Below are 15,694 nucleotides of genomic sequence, written 5' to 3' on the forward strand. Positions count from 1 at the left end.
AACACATAGACTTGCATGCCTTCCGGTCTGCCGGATTTGTCCTAGCGTCGGAGATGCGGCAAAAACGTCACTCATTGCATCTCGCTATACCGCGTCGGTATGAAAGTCCCCATAGACTTTCATTGCCCTGCGGTGGGGTGCAATAAAAGCACTGCACTGGCCCAGTGTGAAAGCACCCTTAACCTCCCTGGCAGGATTGATGGTTATACACGTCCATACAAAACATGCTGTGAACAGTATTGATGTGCATACACATCAATACTCTCCTGCACTGTATACTAGACCCTTGCTTTACACATTTTGGCAAGTTACAGGAAAAAAAGTTATGCAAATTAATTGAATCACTTTTTGCACAGAAATCTTGGGGAAATTGAACGCCAGGGAGGTTAAAGCTTTATTTTATGTTTTTTCACAACACTGTTGCATCGTTATCACACTAACATCTTCTGCTTGAGCTTTGCAGCTATTCTCCCTGCTTTCACCTGGTCTCCATTCAGTACAGAGCCATTGTCACCCCCTTAAAGGAGGAATTAAAAAAAAAAAAGAATCCCTTCATTAAAGGTGCTTACCCAAATAAAAGGAGTATACATACCAAATGTCATGGTCCTACCTTGTGGGATTTGGGCTGGGCAATGAGTCTTTCCTTTTGTACATATATAAAAGGAAACATTTCACAAATACAACAGCTGAGACACAAATCTATACCTTTATTTTATATTTGAAAAAATGGTATAGTTTCCAAGCTTTATTTTGTGAAATATATGATAATACAGCTTTCACACATTCCAATGTGGAATGTTCCATTCCATTGGTCACACCTACATTTTCAAAGGGTGTTATTCCCTAATGTCCAGGCTTCTGCAAAAAGTTCAGGCGGAGTGGGATGCATGAGCTATCTATACACTTGACTAGACTATATGACAGCAGTCTGCTAGGCTAAAAAAAAGAAAACCTGGCAAACTATTTCTTGTATTCTGTAACAAGGGCTCAACAAGCATCCTTTACATTCCTAGTTGGTAAAATCTACACAGATAGGTTAGCCTGAAGAAATGGAGACCGACTAAAGCATCTTGTATGGCCAATTCAGAACTTGTGGCACAATAAATCTGTGCTTTGTTTATTCTTTTTCATGTTCCCTGTGAGTCTTTTTGGTGTTCACTTGAAATCTCACTTCCAGAAAGAATTACAAAGCTTGTGTGTTTTCTTGATTAGTAAGAGTTGGGTGTTTGTGGCTGTGGTATTGGCGGGAATTCTAACCTTTCACAAATGGTTTCTGTCACAGGCAAATACTGAGCGATTTCATTAGGCTCTGTGAAGAAAGGAGGGGGCACATGACTCAAATTGCTGATTTTGCTTCCTTTAGAGGTGTATTCACGCACCATATACGTTTTATCAGATTCGTGATATAGTCGTGTATCATTCATTCGAATGAGAACGCCATCCACCCTGAGGAAGAATCTGAGTAACACAAAGAAACTGGAAGGCATGACTCGAATTTTAACACTCAAGCTAGACACTCCATGGTCATGAAGCTCATCTTCAAACAACAAAACCTCCTCAAAAAAACTGATCTGTTCTCTGGTCTTCAGTTTTTCGGTGTTGATGCGTTCCGAGGTTGAGAAAACACTGATTGTAAGGTCATTGCCAAGCAATGTTCCTTTATAGTCAGTTGTATATGTCCAGTCATAGGGCTTTACAATTTCTTTGCTGTGCTCATTTTCTGCCCTGCTCTCTTGCCACTCTTCAGCACATGCAACTTTAACAGCTCCTTCATTTTTATTCACTCTTTTAAGAGCATCTTTAGCGTTGAACTCGATACCAAAACCAGAGGAGTGTTGAATTCTTAGGACATTGTCCCCAAACATCATCTCAGGAAGGCAGGGCATGTGCATTTCCTCAGCCAGTTTCTCCACGTCAGCCGACTTCATAATATGTGTCTTGATAGCAGTGATCTTCCATGGGCCGAAACTGAAATCTTGATTACTACTTTTAAAACCGTGGATCATCATAGCGGAAGCAAATTACCTTCTGAAACTAATAAAAATAGATATACATTAGATTCAGTCAGAGAGCTGGTAATTCAATCTAGGTGCTAAGGATCATTTTTTTTGTCCGATTTATAGGTTTGGTTCACACTGGGGCTTTGCGTGCCCTGGAAAAAAACAGGCTCTCAATGCAACAGAGAGGGGAAACGTTGCATTGGACTCAAGTGGATACACAGCAATTTGAGCTGTATCACAAGCTATCAATGTCCCCTTCAGAGGTATTGGCCTCAATTCACTAAGGGCTCTTTCACATTACATAACACACGTATGAACCCGATTTCGTGCACGCGTTATGAAGTTCGGCATGACGTTGGGAAGTTGTGGTTTGATGCTGATCAGCAATATTAGTTCTAATTTGCTCGACAGGGAAACACTTGCGGCAGACGAATGAAAGCTCCCAGATGCGTTACAACGCAATGCTCGAACACTTTGTCTTATCCCCGCTTACCGCATCCTAGGAGCAATCTGTCAAAATACACGGATCAGCTCCTAGTGTAAAAGAGCCTTAAAGTGGATCCAAATTAATAATACAAGATTTCAGAAATAAAATCTATTTTCTAAATTATAATAATAAGTAGCAGCCTTTTTTCAGCTGCATGATAAAAAGTATAAAATATTTTACGTTTATTGGAGGAACCCCTCCCTTCCTTTCATATTGCCAGGACAGAATGCGGCAGACTGCTGGAGTAGGTGGTGTTCGGCAAGGGAGGAATTGCTATTGGCTGCCACCTGTATAATCCTACTTATGGAAAGAGAAGGGTGAGCACATCTACACTTTTTCAGTGTAGTTTCCTTAAAGGGACACTTAAGTCAAACAAAAAAATGAGTTTTACTCACCTAGAGCTTCCAATAGCCCCGTGCAGCTCTCCGGTGCCCTCGCCGTCTCCCTCCGATCCTCCTGGCCACGCCGGCAGCCACTTCCTGTTTCGGTGACAGGAGCTGATAGGATGGGGACGCGAGTGATTCTTCGCGTTCCTGGCCACAATAGCGCCATCTATACTACTATAGCATATATCATATACCATATAGCAGCATAGAGGGTGCTAATGTGTCTGGGAACGTGAAGAATCACTCGCGTCCTCAGCCTGTCAGCTCCTGTCACCGAAACAGGAAGTGGCTGCCGGCGGGGCCAGGAGGATCGGAGGGAGACGGCGAGGGCACCGGACAGCTGCAGGGGGCTATTGGAAGCTCTAGGTGAGTAAAACTCATTTTTTTTGTTTGACTTAAGTGTCCCTTTAAAGCAGATCCGAGATGAAAAACAAACTATAACAAGTGACTTGTCTATAGATCTCATCTAAAGTTTACACAGCAAATCTAGCTGCAAACAGATTTAATAGAAAATGATTATTTCTTCCTGTAATACAATGACAGGAGCCATGTTGTTTGTAAACATTACACAGAGGCAGGCTTATCTGCACCATCAGCACTCAGACTGTGAAAAAAACCTAATCACCCCTCCTGCCCTCTGCCTCTGAATTCAATGGCTTGTAACACCTCCTCCTCCCCCTGCGCAGACTGATCTCCAATGAGCCCTTGCTACTGCCAAGGTTCTCTGAAAACCTGTGGATGTGTTTTATTTAATTTATAGGGAATTAGAGTATTAAAACAAAGAAGTATTTGGCTTGAGGAATGCCCTATAAACAATAGGAAAGTAACACAATTATGCAATGAGTTAGGGCTGGTGCACACCGAGCGGCTTTTTTAGCGTTTCTGCAGCCGCTTGCGGCTGCGGATCCGCTTGGTCAATGTATCTCAATGGGGTGGTTCACACCAGAGCGGGAGGCGTTTTGCAGAAACGCATACTCCCGGGGTGAGGCATTTTTTGGATTGTGGATGAGTTTCTGCCTCAATGTTAAGTATAGGAAAAACGCAAACCGCTCTGAAAAACGGCAGTTCAGAGCGGTTTTGCAGGCGTTTTTGTTACAGAAGCTGTTCAATAACAATATCTGAAATCTACTACACCAAAAACGCTTCACAAAACCGCAAAATGCTAGCTGAAACGCTACAGAAAAAACAACAAAAAGCGTTTGTTATTTTAAGCGTTTCTTTCAAAAATCTGCTAGCATTTTGCGGATCTGCTAGCGGGTTTTGGTGTGCACCAGGCCTAAAAGTTCACCTCGAATCCACTTTCAGTTTATTGTATCTCCATTTCCCTTCTATTTGCAAACAGTAAGTAGAATAAATGTGTTTAAAAGGAAACAAAATAAGTCTCAGAAGAGTTTACAAACCCATCTTAAAATGATACTTACAAACAGGGCTGTGGAGTCGGTCCAAAAATCCACCGACTCCGACTCCTCAGTTTAGGATTGCACCGACTCAGACTCCTCTAATTTGCATATTATAATTTTGTTGATTAAAAGTATGTAACATGAAATCCGTCTCTTAACTGCCAACGCTTAGGAATTTTACAAGACAACTGAAGTGAGAAGGATATGTAGACTACTATATTTATTCCCTTTAGACTAAAACTAGTCATTGGTAAGAGTACTTGTAAAAGGTACAAACCGGAACAAAGAACATATATCAGGCCCTAGGCAATGTAAGTGTGGGTACATGTAAGAATGATGTGCAGGTACTCTGCAGGGGAATGTGGAGATTGTAAACAGACAACACCTCTGTGTTCAATGTGCACAGCATTCTCAGTGGATTCCCTGCAGCTCTGTGGGGAGTGCATATGTAGAGTATAGTACTACTGTGTAACAAAGTACACCTGAGACAGATGAAATTAAAGTTTTATACATACCTGGGGCTTCCTCCAGCCGCCTTCAGGATAATCAGTCACTCGTTGTCCTCCTCCACCACCTGGATCTTCTGCTATGAGTCCAGGTACTTGAGCCAGTCGGGCGTAGTGCGCATGCACACACTCCGCTGCCAGGAGCATTCTACACCTGTGCAGCACTATTGCGCAGGTGCAGAATGTTCCTGGCTGTGGGAGCGGCATGCGGCCGGACAGCGCTGACTGGCTGAATTATCAGGACTCATAGCAGAAGATCCGGGTGGTGGAGGACAGAGAGGGACTGATTAGCCTGAAGGGGGCTGGAGGAAGCCCCAGGTATGTATAAAATGTTACTTTTCATCCGTCTCAGTTACCCTTTAATTTGTTGTCACCAAACCAAATTTTAACAACAGATCAAATTATTTGATTTCATGAGCAAAGGGAGTGCATACATTTGCATAAATCAGCATCAATGCAGAATTATTTCCATCTCATTGACCATCTCTATTAGTGACGCAGCTACACATCAGGCTTTATTCTTACAGCATAGATGTTATTTAGTATATATGTTACGGCCAGAACCCGAAGTGTGGCCACTTCGGCTTCTGGCAGGCCAATGTGCGAAGTGGCCGCAACGCAGCGGCCAACGTTAGAAATGGAATGTTACGCCGTCTCACTGTGGCCAAATTGATGACAAGTTGCTCAATTTAATGAAATATAGCCGGCGGCAATGTAATAGATGAAGCCGCCGGCTTTCGCACTGCCTCTCTCCTCTCCCCGATCGCCCCCCCCCCCCGCCTCCCATACAATAAGCAGCAGCCGGCGGGGACACGCGTGTCCCGAGTCGTTCGTCGCAGCAGGGGAATCCTGCCGTTCCTGCAGAGCGGGTGCTGGCAGAAGCAATGTCTGCAGCCTCCCCGCTCTGCTGCCCCTGCCGCGACGAACGACTCTCCGGCTGCATGTCCCCGGCTGCTACTTATTGTATGGGAGGCGGGGAGAGGAGGGAGGCGGGGAGAAGAGAGAGGCAGTGCGAAAGCCGGCGGCTTCATCTATTACATTGCCGCCGGCTATTTTTCATTAAATTATGCAAGTTGTCATCAATTTGGCCGCAGCGAGACGGCGTAACATTCCATTTCTAACATTGGCCGCTGTGCTGCAGCCTCTTCGCACATTGGCCGGCCAGAACCTGAAGTGGCCACACTACGGGTTCTGGCCGTAACATATATAAGAGATTCCTGTGTACACATCATATATACAGTCACAATCAGATATGTATATCTGACCTTAAAAATACGAGGACTGCTTTATTGAAGCAGCACACGTAACTAATTTTGATTGGTTTTTCATTTTTGTGGACTAAGCACAGCTATTACTGTATATATACATTATTTTTAATGACTATTATCTGAGAAATAGAACATTTTATCATATTTTCTATTTTAATTACAGTTACAAACTCATTAGGAGTCGGTGCATTTTTTCCCCGACTCCGACTCCAGACACCCAAAATTGCCCGACTCCACGACTCCGACTCCACAGCCCTGCTTACAAACCAGGGTTACCAATAGGCAACCACTGTATAGGCAGGTGGGGAGAACAATCCTGACCCCACTCAGGAATAAAAAGTCGCTCTCTGTAGACAGGAAAATAGGGTAACAACCCTCCACCCAGGGTGGACTCAATATAGTGTACAAGATACAGAGGCGCCAAAAGAATAAAAGGTAATTAAATGAACTTAAAAAACCAACTGGTTAAACAGAGGAGGCATTGGTGGTCTTACCCCCTCCAAACAGACACAGGCAAGGACTGCGATTCAGACAGTCAACAGTTTATTCGGAACTCCAAAAAACTGCAACGCGTTTCACGGGCCATACATCCCGCTTCCTCAGGCAAAATACAGTAGGAGTCACAGCATCTGTATTATATCAGCGAGCTCGGCGCCTCTCGCTGATATAATACAGAGGCGTTGCATTGTTTTTTGGAGTTCCGAATTGTTGACTGTCTGAATCGCAGTCCTTGCCTGTGTGTTTGGAGGGGGTAAGACCACTGCTGCCTCCTCTGTTCGTCAGATCTGACGAAGGCGCAGAGCGCCGAAACGCGTAATGACACCATACGCACACTGATCCTCAGCCACGCCCATACCCACAGCGAGACGGCGCTCCTAATCCACCGGAGATCGCGCTGCTGGCCACAGCGCTGCTGCCGATTCGTCTGCAGGGTTAAGCGGTTGTACCGCTGAGAAGCGCTGATTTTATCTTCATCTTGTGAGTACCAAAATTTTGTATGCGATTAAAGCCTACCTTGGGTAATGCACCATTGTGCGCTCCATTTCCTTCTTTTTAGAATTGTTTTTTTAAGTTCATTTAATTACCTTTTATTCTTTTGGCGCCTCTGTATCTTGTACTTTACTATAATGAGATTCTACTGTACTCACCAGTTAATTAGATAAGCTTAGAGGGTCTAACAAAAACCATGAATGACTGAACTACCATTTATGAAATACACTTCTCTCGTTGGACTTAAAGCACACGAGCAGCTAAGAAGAAGAAGGGAAAAAAAAGCAACCAATAAGTTACACTAGTCATGTTCATGGACTTAAAGGATACCAGAGTCCAAACGCAGATGTGAAACAGGGGGGGGAGCACAGATCTATGGTGAGCTTTCCTGATGCTCATCGCTCCCCCCGTTCTCCCTTCTGCCCGCTCGTTTCCCTGCAATTATGTTGTCCACGTCTGCTGGTCGGGATTATTACACATTCCTACCATGCCTGCACGCGTACTACAGCAAGTGTTCTCCAGCAGGGCCCGCTCTGTGCATGTGTGCGACATCATCGGGCCCCGCCGGAAAACACGTGCAGGCATGGTAGGAACGCGTAATAATCCAGACCGGGTCGTCAAAGAGGCGGGAACAAAATAACAATTGCAGGTAAACGAGCGGGGGGAATGGGGAGCGGTGAGCATCAGGAAAGCTCACCATACATACCTGCTCCCCCAGTTTCACATCTACGTTTGGGCTCTGGTGTCCTTCAAGTGGCGGAGATGGCGTCACGAGGTCTATTTCCAAAACTGTTCATACTGAAATCGAATGGGAATTGGCCTGCTGTGTATGGGCAGCCAAGAGATTTCTCTCTGATCAGATTTGATCAGGTAGATCTGTCTATACATCAGTTTAATAATGCCTATGCTTAGATAAAGTTTAATAATCCTGCCATCTAGAGCACATTTTGAAAGGAAGCAAAGTAACCTAACAATATGTTGTTGGACCATGGGAGGAAACCCAACTAAACATAGGAAGTACATATAAACTTCATGCAGAGAGTTGCTGAGAATGTAACCTATGACTAGAGGCTCATACACACATCAGACTATAGTCTTTGGAAAATGAAAGATCACAGACCAAGCTTACCACCCTTCATGTAGTATGCGAGCTATACCTTCACAGTCTTTTCTATGGAGCTGAACTCCCCATCAGAAAAAAATCTTTGCAAGATGCTGCACACACAAATGATCAGTATCTGCAAAAGATCCGTTCCTGCAAATTGCATTCATAGTCTATGAGATCTGCAGGTCATCATACACACCCTGTTTAACTGACATTCATCTGCAGATCAGACAATCATCTGCAGATCTGAAAATCCATCCTGGTGGATCTGATCTGCAGATGAATGTCTGTTAAACAAGGTGTGTATGATGATCTGCAGATCTCAGACTATGAATGCATTTTGCAGGAACGGATCTTTGGCAGGAACAGATCTTTTGCAGATACTGAACTTTTGAATGTCTACAGCATCTTTGTGTGCAGCATCTTGCAAAGATCTCTGTCTGATGTGGAGTTCAGCTCCATAGAAAAGACTGTAGAGTATGGCTCTCATACTACATGGAAGGGGGTAAAATTGGTCTGTGATGTTTCATTTTCCAAAGACTATGGTCTGATGTGTGTATGAGCCTTAAAGAGACTCTGTAACAAAATGTTTAGCAGTATTTCTCCTATCCTACAAGTTCCTAAGGCTGTTCCATTGTGCTCTGGCTTACTGCAGCACTTTCTACTTGCACTGTCTCTGTAATAGACCAACTTATCTTTCCCCTGTCGGATTTGTCACCTGTGTCTGGAAGGCTGCTAACTCTTCAGTAATGTGAACAAGTTAACCCTTTCCACGCCCCTCCAGTGCTCCTGTGATGTTTATTCCTCACAGACAATGTCCCTGCTCTCACTGTCAGCTTGTCTGCTATCTGTGAGGCTGATCAAATGGACCACAGAGTGAGGGGAACAGAATACAGTATAATTTCATTATAGTGAACTCCAAGGGACAGGGAAAAGTGGTTTACTATATCAGAAATTGTCCTAGAAATGGCCCAGCATGTCCTAGTACATTATCTTCTGCAAAGGAGCAACTATGTCCTACAAAACAAGCACTTGCACATTTGGTAGACTACAAGGTTAAAGAAGTTATCAGGAGAAAAAAAAAAAAGTTACTTACCTGGGGCTTCTACCAGCCCCATGCAGCCATCCTGTGCCCTCGTAGTCACCCACTGCTGCTCTGGTCCCCCTCCGTCAGCTAGTTTAGGTTTTGCTGATCTCGGGGTTGGCGGACCGCATTGCGTACATTTTTACGCATTCCCACTGGTGCAGAAACATTAATACATACATTTTGTCATATGTCATAAAAGGGAATCTGAAGTGAAAATAAAACTTATGATATAATGAACTGTATGTGTAGTACAGCTAAGAAATTGAAAATTAGTAGCAAAGTTATGAGTCTCATATTGTTTCCAGTGTAGGAAGAGTTACGAAACGTCACTTGTTATCTATACAAAAGATCTTCTCTGAGCTCTCCGAATAATTTAGTCAGCTACAGTGCTATTTTCTGAAGCACCTATACATCTGGGGCTTCCTCCAGCCCCCCTTCAGGCTGATCGGTTCCTCACTGTGTTCCTCTGCGGCTCCCGGGATTCTGGCCAGTCGGGGCATAGTAGTGGGAGCGTTTTGCGCCTGCACAGTAGTACTGCGCAGGCACAGAAATCTCCCGGCCACTGGAGCACGACGAGGGAGCATATGTGGCCGGACTGCACCAACTGTTCGAATTACCGGGAGCCATAGCGGAGGATCCAAGAGGCAGAGGAGGACAGCGAGGGGTTTCTCATCCTGAAGGGGTCTAGAGGAAGTCCCGGGTATGTATAGATTTTTCCTTTTAGGCCATCTAAGGTACACTTTAAGGCCTGGAACCCACTGAAATCCGCAAACGCAAACCGCAACCGCTAGCGTTTTGTCTGAGCGGTTTGCAAGCGGATTCATGCGCGTTTTTGGTCGTGTTTTGCAACATTGTATTTTTTTGCCCAGCGTTTTACGTTTTTATCCTGATTGGTCCTGTGAATTATTTTTCATTTTGTTACAGTGTGCTGAACCGCAAAACGCTAGCAAAACCGCTCAGTTTAGGTTTTGCTGAGCGTTTCCGCTAGCGGTTCAATACTTTACATTGAAGCGCTAACGCTCCCAAAATGCTGCACGTCCTGCGTTTGCGTTTCTGAGAAACGCAAATGCTCCTGTGGAAGTTGCCCCATCCATTAATATTAGCCCAGCGTTTTGGCAAACTGCTAGCGTATCGCAGTGCTGCCAAAACGCTGCCAAAAGCCACAGAGGAGAACTTCTAGGCCACAATCATGATAAACTTCAGGCAGAAGGCAGAACTAAGAAACACCATTTACTGGTGAAAATAAGTTACCTATTAGAAGTCACCACACTGGTTTCACAATGGCATCCAAAAAGTTTGGCACAGCTCTTATGCTTTGAATAAAAGTAACCAAAGACACAGATAAATAGAACTGGGATGAAATTCCTGCAAAACAAGGAGAGAAAAGGGGTTCAAATACACTAAACACCCAAGTTGTCATCTTAGAGGCCCAGAACCTCCAAGTATTAAAGGGAAATCGAGGTGAGAGTGATATGGAGGCTTCCAGATTTATTTCCTTTTAAACAGTACCAGTTGCAGGCAGTCCTCCTGATCCTTTGCCTCTAATACGTTTAGCCATAGACCCTGAACAAGAATATACAGATCAGGTTATCTGACTCAGCTGACTGAGGTTTTACTGGATTAGCCATATTAAGCAGGAGAACAGAGGCGCCAAGAGGATAAAAGGAAGCAATGAGCTTAAAAACCAAATTCTTGGTAAATAGAGGAGGTAGTGGTGGACTTACCTCCTCCAAGTAGACACACAACGACTGTAGTTAAGACAGTCAATATATTTTATTTATGAACTCCAAATATGCAACGCGTTTTGCAGGTTTGATCCCGCTTCATCAGGCAATAACAACGGAGCAATAGCATATGTGGTCAGTAGAAGAGCCAGGCACCTCTGTAAATTAGAATTATGTGGATTAGCCATATGCTTGTTCCAGGGTTTTGACTCAGACACTACATATGCCAGAGGTTAAAGTGGAATGCCAGGCAACTGGTATTGTTTACAAGGAAATAAATATGGCAGCCTCCATATCACTCTCGCCTTGGGTTCCCTTTAACCATTTAATGACACACTAACGTATTAAAACGTCATGCTTTACCCTATTAACGGCAACATGACGTTTAAATACGTCGCGCGTTCCCGCCGCCACTACCGCCGTGTGTGCGCCGCTACCGCCGCTGTTTCCATCGGGATCCCGTGCTGAGTGATTGGGGAAGAGGACCAAGCGGTCTTCTGCCCAATCGCAGTGCCTGGAGTGAATGGACGTGACCGTGAACAGCGGCTACGTCCATTCACAAAAACAGGAAATTGTTACAGTTAAATAAAGTGTAAAAAAAAATAAATAAAAAATTAACACTTCCTATAACGAAGTGTTCACTAGCGCCATCTTGTGGCCAAAAAGTATATTACACATACAAACACATACATATACAAGTACATACACATTATTAATAAAATTACACTTCCAAACTCCCCCCCTCCCCCCCCAAAAAAAACACTTGTAAAAAAAATCAGCTTAAAATAAATAAATAGCTGCCTTAGGGACTCAGCTTTTTTAATCTATATTTTATAAGGGGAAATTAATTTTAATTTATTACATAGGGGCTTGTAATTATGGCCAGAAAGGAAAAAAAAACAACAGAAAAATAACACCTATATTTCAAAATAATATATTGTTGCCATACATTGTGATAGGGACATAATTTAAACGGTTTAATAAATCGGGACAGCTGGGCAAATAAAATGTGTTGGTTTTATTTAAAGAGAACCCGAGGTGGCATTGCATTATGTTACTGGGGTACAGAGGCTGGTTGGGCACACTAACACCAGCCTCTGTTGCCCCATCGTGTGCCTCAAAGACCCCCCCCCCTGCTCGTCGCTATACTCCCCGCAGTGCTGGCGACACGCAGCGCATCGCCAGCACAATGTTTACCCTAGCGCTGTCTGTCAGCGCCGCTCCCCCGCCTCGCCGCTACCCGCCCTCGTCCCTTCCCTCCAATCAGCGGGAGGGAAGGGACACGGGCGGGTAGCGGCGATGCGGAGGAGGCGGCGGAGCGGCGCTGACAGACAGCGCTAGGGTAAACATTGTGCTGGCGACACGCTGCGTGTCGCCAGCACTGCGGGGGTATAGCGGCGAGCAGGGGGGTCTTTGAGGCACACGATGGGGCAACAGAGGCTGGTGTTAGTGTCCCCAACCAGCCTCTGTGCCCCACTAACATAATGCAATGCCACCTCGGGTTCTCTTTAAAGGAGAATGTTTAATTTTAAAACTATAATGGCTGAAAACTGAGAAATAATGTTTTTTTCCCCATTATTTTTGTATTTTTTCCATTAAAACGCATTTAGAATAAAAAAATTCTTAGCAAAATGTACTACCCACAGAAAGCCTAATTGGTGGCGGAAAAAGCGAGGTATAGATCATTTTCTTGTGATAAGTAGTAATAAAGTTATTAGGGAATAAAAGGGAGTAGCACTGACAGGTGAAAATTGCTCTGGTCCGTTAGGGTAAAAACCCTTGGGGGTGAACGGTTAAATATGAGCTTCATAGCTTCTGCTTTTCACAATACATACTTTCATATAATAAAATTGTTCTACACTACACTAAGCTACGTACATACACTACATTTTTGGATGGAGATCTAGAGAGATTACAGCGTTTCCCAACACAACTGAGGATGTTATCAGAGATGTCATGTTCGATCACTAACAACCAACCTCAATAGTTAAGGTGTGTACACATGCACAATACTTGTTGCCAAAATAGATCGGTACTTGTTTCCTCAGGCAACAGTTTGGGAGCTGAGAGCTGTAGAAGCACCACAGTTTACTATAGTAGAATAACGCACATCTTGCTATGGGGAAAAGCACGCTGTGAACGGTCCCTCAGACCAAGTGGTGCTCTTTTACACACCACTGTCTTATACTATAGCTATGATTTTATGCATAAATGTCCAAAACACAGAACCTTCCCATTATAGTTTGGAGCCTAAGTCAATTGATCCCTCTCTGATCAGAATTTGTTCAGATAGTATTGCAAGGTGTGCTCCCCTAAAGGACCAGCTGCACCCAGAGAGAGAAATTCATACAATGTTCAGTCTAGTTTAGGAGACTCAGCAAGAAAACTCATAGGGAAATTACACTAACTTGACCTGCTAGGTTTCGGATTGGTTGTAGTACACTACACCCACACTATTCAACCAATCACAACCCTTGCTGTAGAGGGTGCTGTGATGGGAGAACTGTTCCTTATGAAGTTTCCTACAGGGTCCCCTAAACTAGCGCCCAAAGCTCAGCGCTTGGCTAGTTGAGGGGTCCCGCGACCGATTACTGCTTGCAGTAACTTGGTCACATCTACTAAATTGTCAGAGACAGGAAACACTATTCACGCCACCAAATAGCAAAGTTGCATGAGCAGAGGCAGTAGACCAAGTGAGCGCCATGGCCAAAAACAAGAGACCTGGTGTGCAATTTTAGCAAGTTTCCTGCTGGGTACCAGGAGCGTAGCAATAGCCATAGCAACTGCTATGGGGCCCTGGGTCATAGGGGGCCCAGTGGATCCTCAATGTATTCACTATTAACTTTCTTGTCTTTCTCCACCCTCTGACTTTGTCTCAGTGCCCATGAACTATTTGCAGTGTTGACTGCATGAGAATATAAATTGACCAATTACCTCATATCCATAGGGTAAGGGCAGGTGGTTTGCTTAAAGTGAACCAGAGATGGGATAATGAAAAATATTTATACATACCTGGGGCATCCTCAAGCCCCATGTTCCTGGATCGCTCCCACGCCGCTGTCCTCCGATGCCTGCAGCTACGAGAACCAGGACCCCGCACTGCCGTCAGTCGGAGCCAGTCTAAGCGTAAGTGAAGTGTGCGGTTTGTGTATCTCATACGTAGAGGGCACACTTCTCCAGCATAGCTGGCTCCAATAACGTCAGTGACTGGAGCCAGTTCTCGTAGTTGCACACATTGTAGGATGGCGGCGTGGGAGCGATCCAGGAGCATGGGGCTGGAGGAAGCCCCAGGTATGTATAACATTTTTCATTATCCTGTCTCTGGTTTCCTTTAAGAGTGCCTACATCTGAGGGTCCTATGAAAGTTTTGCAATGGAGTCCTGTGACCTCTAGCTACGCCACTGCTGGGCACCTTTTTTTTTTTTTTTTTTACAAATTAGTGGACACAACCAAATTGCCGTAAGCATGGAGCAGCCGCTAGTCTATGAGGTTTCCCTGCTGGGTCCCCTTAACTAGACTAGTGCCGAAAGCTCTAAAAAGCAGATTCACACAAAGATCTGCAAAGAGAATTTGAGCAAAAGCAGAGTATGGAGTACTTGGCCAGTATAGCCAGTAGAGTTACAGCCCCTGAATGAAGCGTTAATTCAGCCTTGCATTTGCTGAATGCAACAGCACCACAATTAACCTGTAAATCATGGCGCTCCTTTTCCATTAGCGCATTTAAATTTTTCCAAAATTGTAATCACAGGAAGCACAATTTTTGCTGCGTTAGCACCCAATTCCTGACAGCTCATGGTGCAATTGCAACAAGTGGAATTTGAAGGCTACGTAATATGTTGGCACTTTATAAATACAATAAAATAAGGCTGTGAAATCGCATTGCGATTTTGCATGCGCTCAAGCTTCCTAGGGGAAAAGTATCCTTCCTCATTTCTGCTCCAGTCCCTTGTTCCTGTTTTAATAGATCAACCCCGTGAACTCCTTTTCAAAGTAAATTACTCAATTAGAAAGTCCCACATCCCATCTGGCTTGATCGCCTAACTCCCAGCCGGCAACCTGCAGCACTGCAAGGTGGCAAACACCCAGGGCTGCTGGAGACTCCAGACTCCATCCATTTTGCCCTGATTGTAAAACGATGCCTTTATTATATCATCAGCACATATTACTAGGCCTGCACAAACCCATCACCATACTGACCATGCAAAGCGCCGTCCTCGTTTCCCGACAAATCAACTACCCAGGATCCAACCAATCACAGCAGCCCAAACGATGATAGACTCCAACGTCCTGCAATCAAATGTCACTCCTCCTTCCCGTAACCCCACGCGCGCCACGCTGACGACAGGAGAAGGAACGTGCTACGTAACATACGCAGAACTACCTGGCCAATCAGACTGCGTTTACGTTCTCTCCGCCAATCAGAGTAAGCGTTACATAGCGAACTATCGAAGAAGGCGTAAAAGGGGAAGTGAAGTGAAGCAAAGTAAACATAGCCAGCAAGAATGAATTCATTGGAACAAGCTGAAGGTGCTTCTTGAACCACATGTCCTTTTGATAGTAATGTCTGCCTATAGATGCATATAGATTTGTGATATTGCTATGTAGCTGTGCTGGGTTATTTGAATACACTACACAGAGGGGCCGGTGTAGTGAAAATTTTTGCTACCTATCATATTTTGCAACTTGCCATAGAGGACAGTGTATGACTGTGTAGGCGTGGCTCCTCTCTGTTAACACGCCT

At 44.5% G+C, this 15,694-nt stretch overlaps 2 protein-coding genes across 4 annotated transcripts in view; one reads left to right on the forward strand and one right to left on the reverse strand.

Annotated features, from left to right (window-relative positions):
- Nucleotides 1-687: 687 nt before the first annotated feature.
- TIPRL (TOR signaling pathway regulator) lies at nucleotides 688-15,256 on the reverse strand. Of its 2 annotated transcripts, XM_068261081.1 has the most exons (3): nucleotides 15,151-15,256; nucleotides 10,481-10,594; nucleotides 688-2,034 (listed from the first exon to the last, which is right to left on the reverse strand). In XM_068261081.1, exon 3 carries the CDS (start codon nucleotides 2,007-2,009, stop codon nucleotides 1,209-1,211), a length of 801 nt encoding a protein of 266 aa, XP_068117182.1. In that variant the 5' UTR covers nucleotides 2,010-2,034; nucleotides 10,481-10,594; nucleotides 15,151-15,256; the 3' UTR covers nucleotides 688-1,208. The 2 variants fall into 2 exon arrangements, with proteins under 2 accessions (XP_068117182.1, XP_068117183.1); XM_068261082.1 differs by lacking the exon at nucleotides 10,481-10,594 and having other exon boundaries at nucleotides 15,151-15,198.
- An 88-nt stretch (nucleotides 15,257-15,344) lies between these two features.
- CNEP1R1 (CTD nuclear envelope phosphatase 1 regulatory subunit 1) overlaps nucleotides 15,345-15,694 on the forward strand; it is a 33,403-nt gene continuing 33,053 nt past the window's right edge. Inside the window, exon 1 of one of the 2 annotated variants that reach the window (XM_068261583.1) lies at nucleotides 15,345-15,480. In XM_068261583.1, the coding sequence (XP_068117684.1) occupies nucleotides 15,456-15,480 (25 nt within the window). In that variant the 5' untranslated portion in view covers nucleotides 15,345-15,455. The remainder of the gene's footprint in view (nucleotides 15,481-15,694) is intronic. The other variant, XM_068261582.1, reaches the window with a different exon arrangement.

This window comes from Hyperolius riggenbachi, chromosome 11, assembly GCF_040937935.1.
Source record: "Hyperolius riggenbachi isolate aHypRig1 chromosome 11, aHypRig1.pri, whole genome shotgun sequence".
NCBI classification, from domain to species: Eukaryota; Metazoa; Chordata; class Amphibia; order Anura; family Hyperoliidae; genus Hyperolius; species Hyperolius riggenbachi.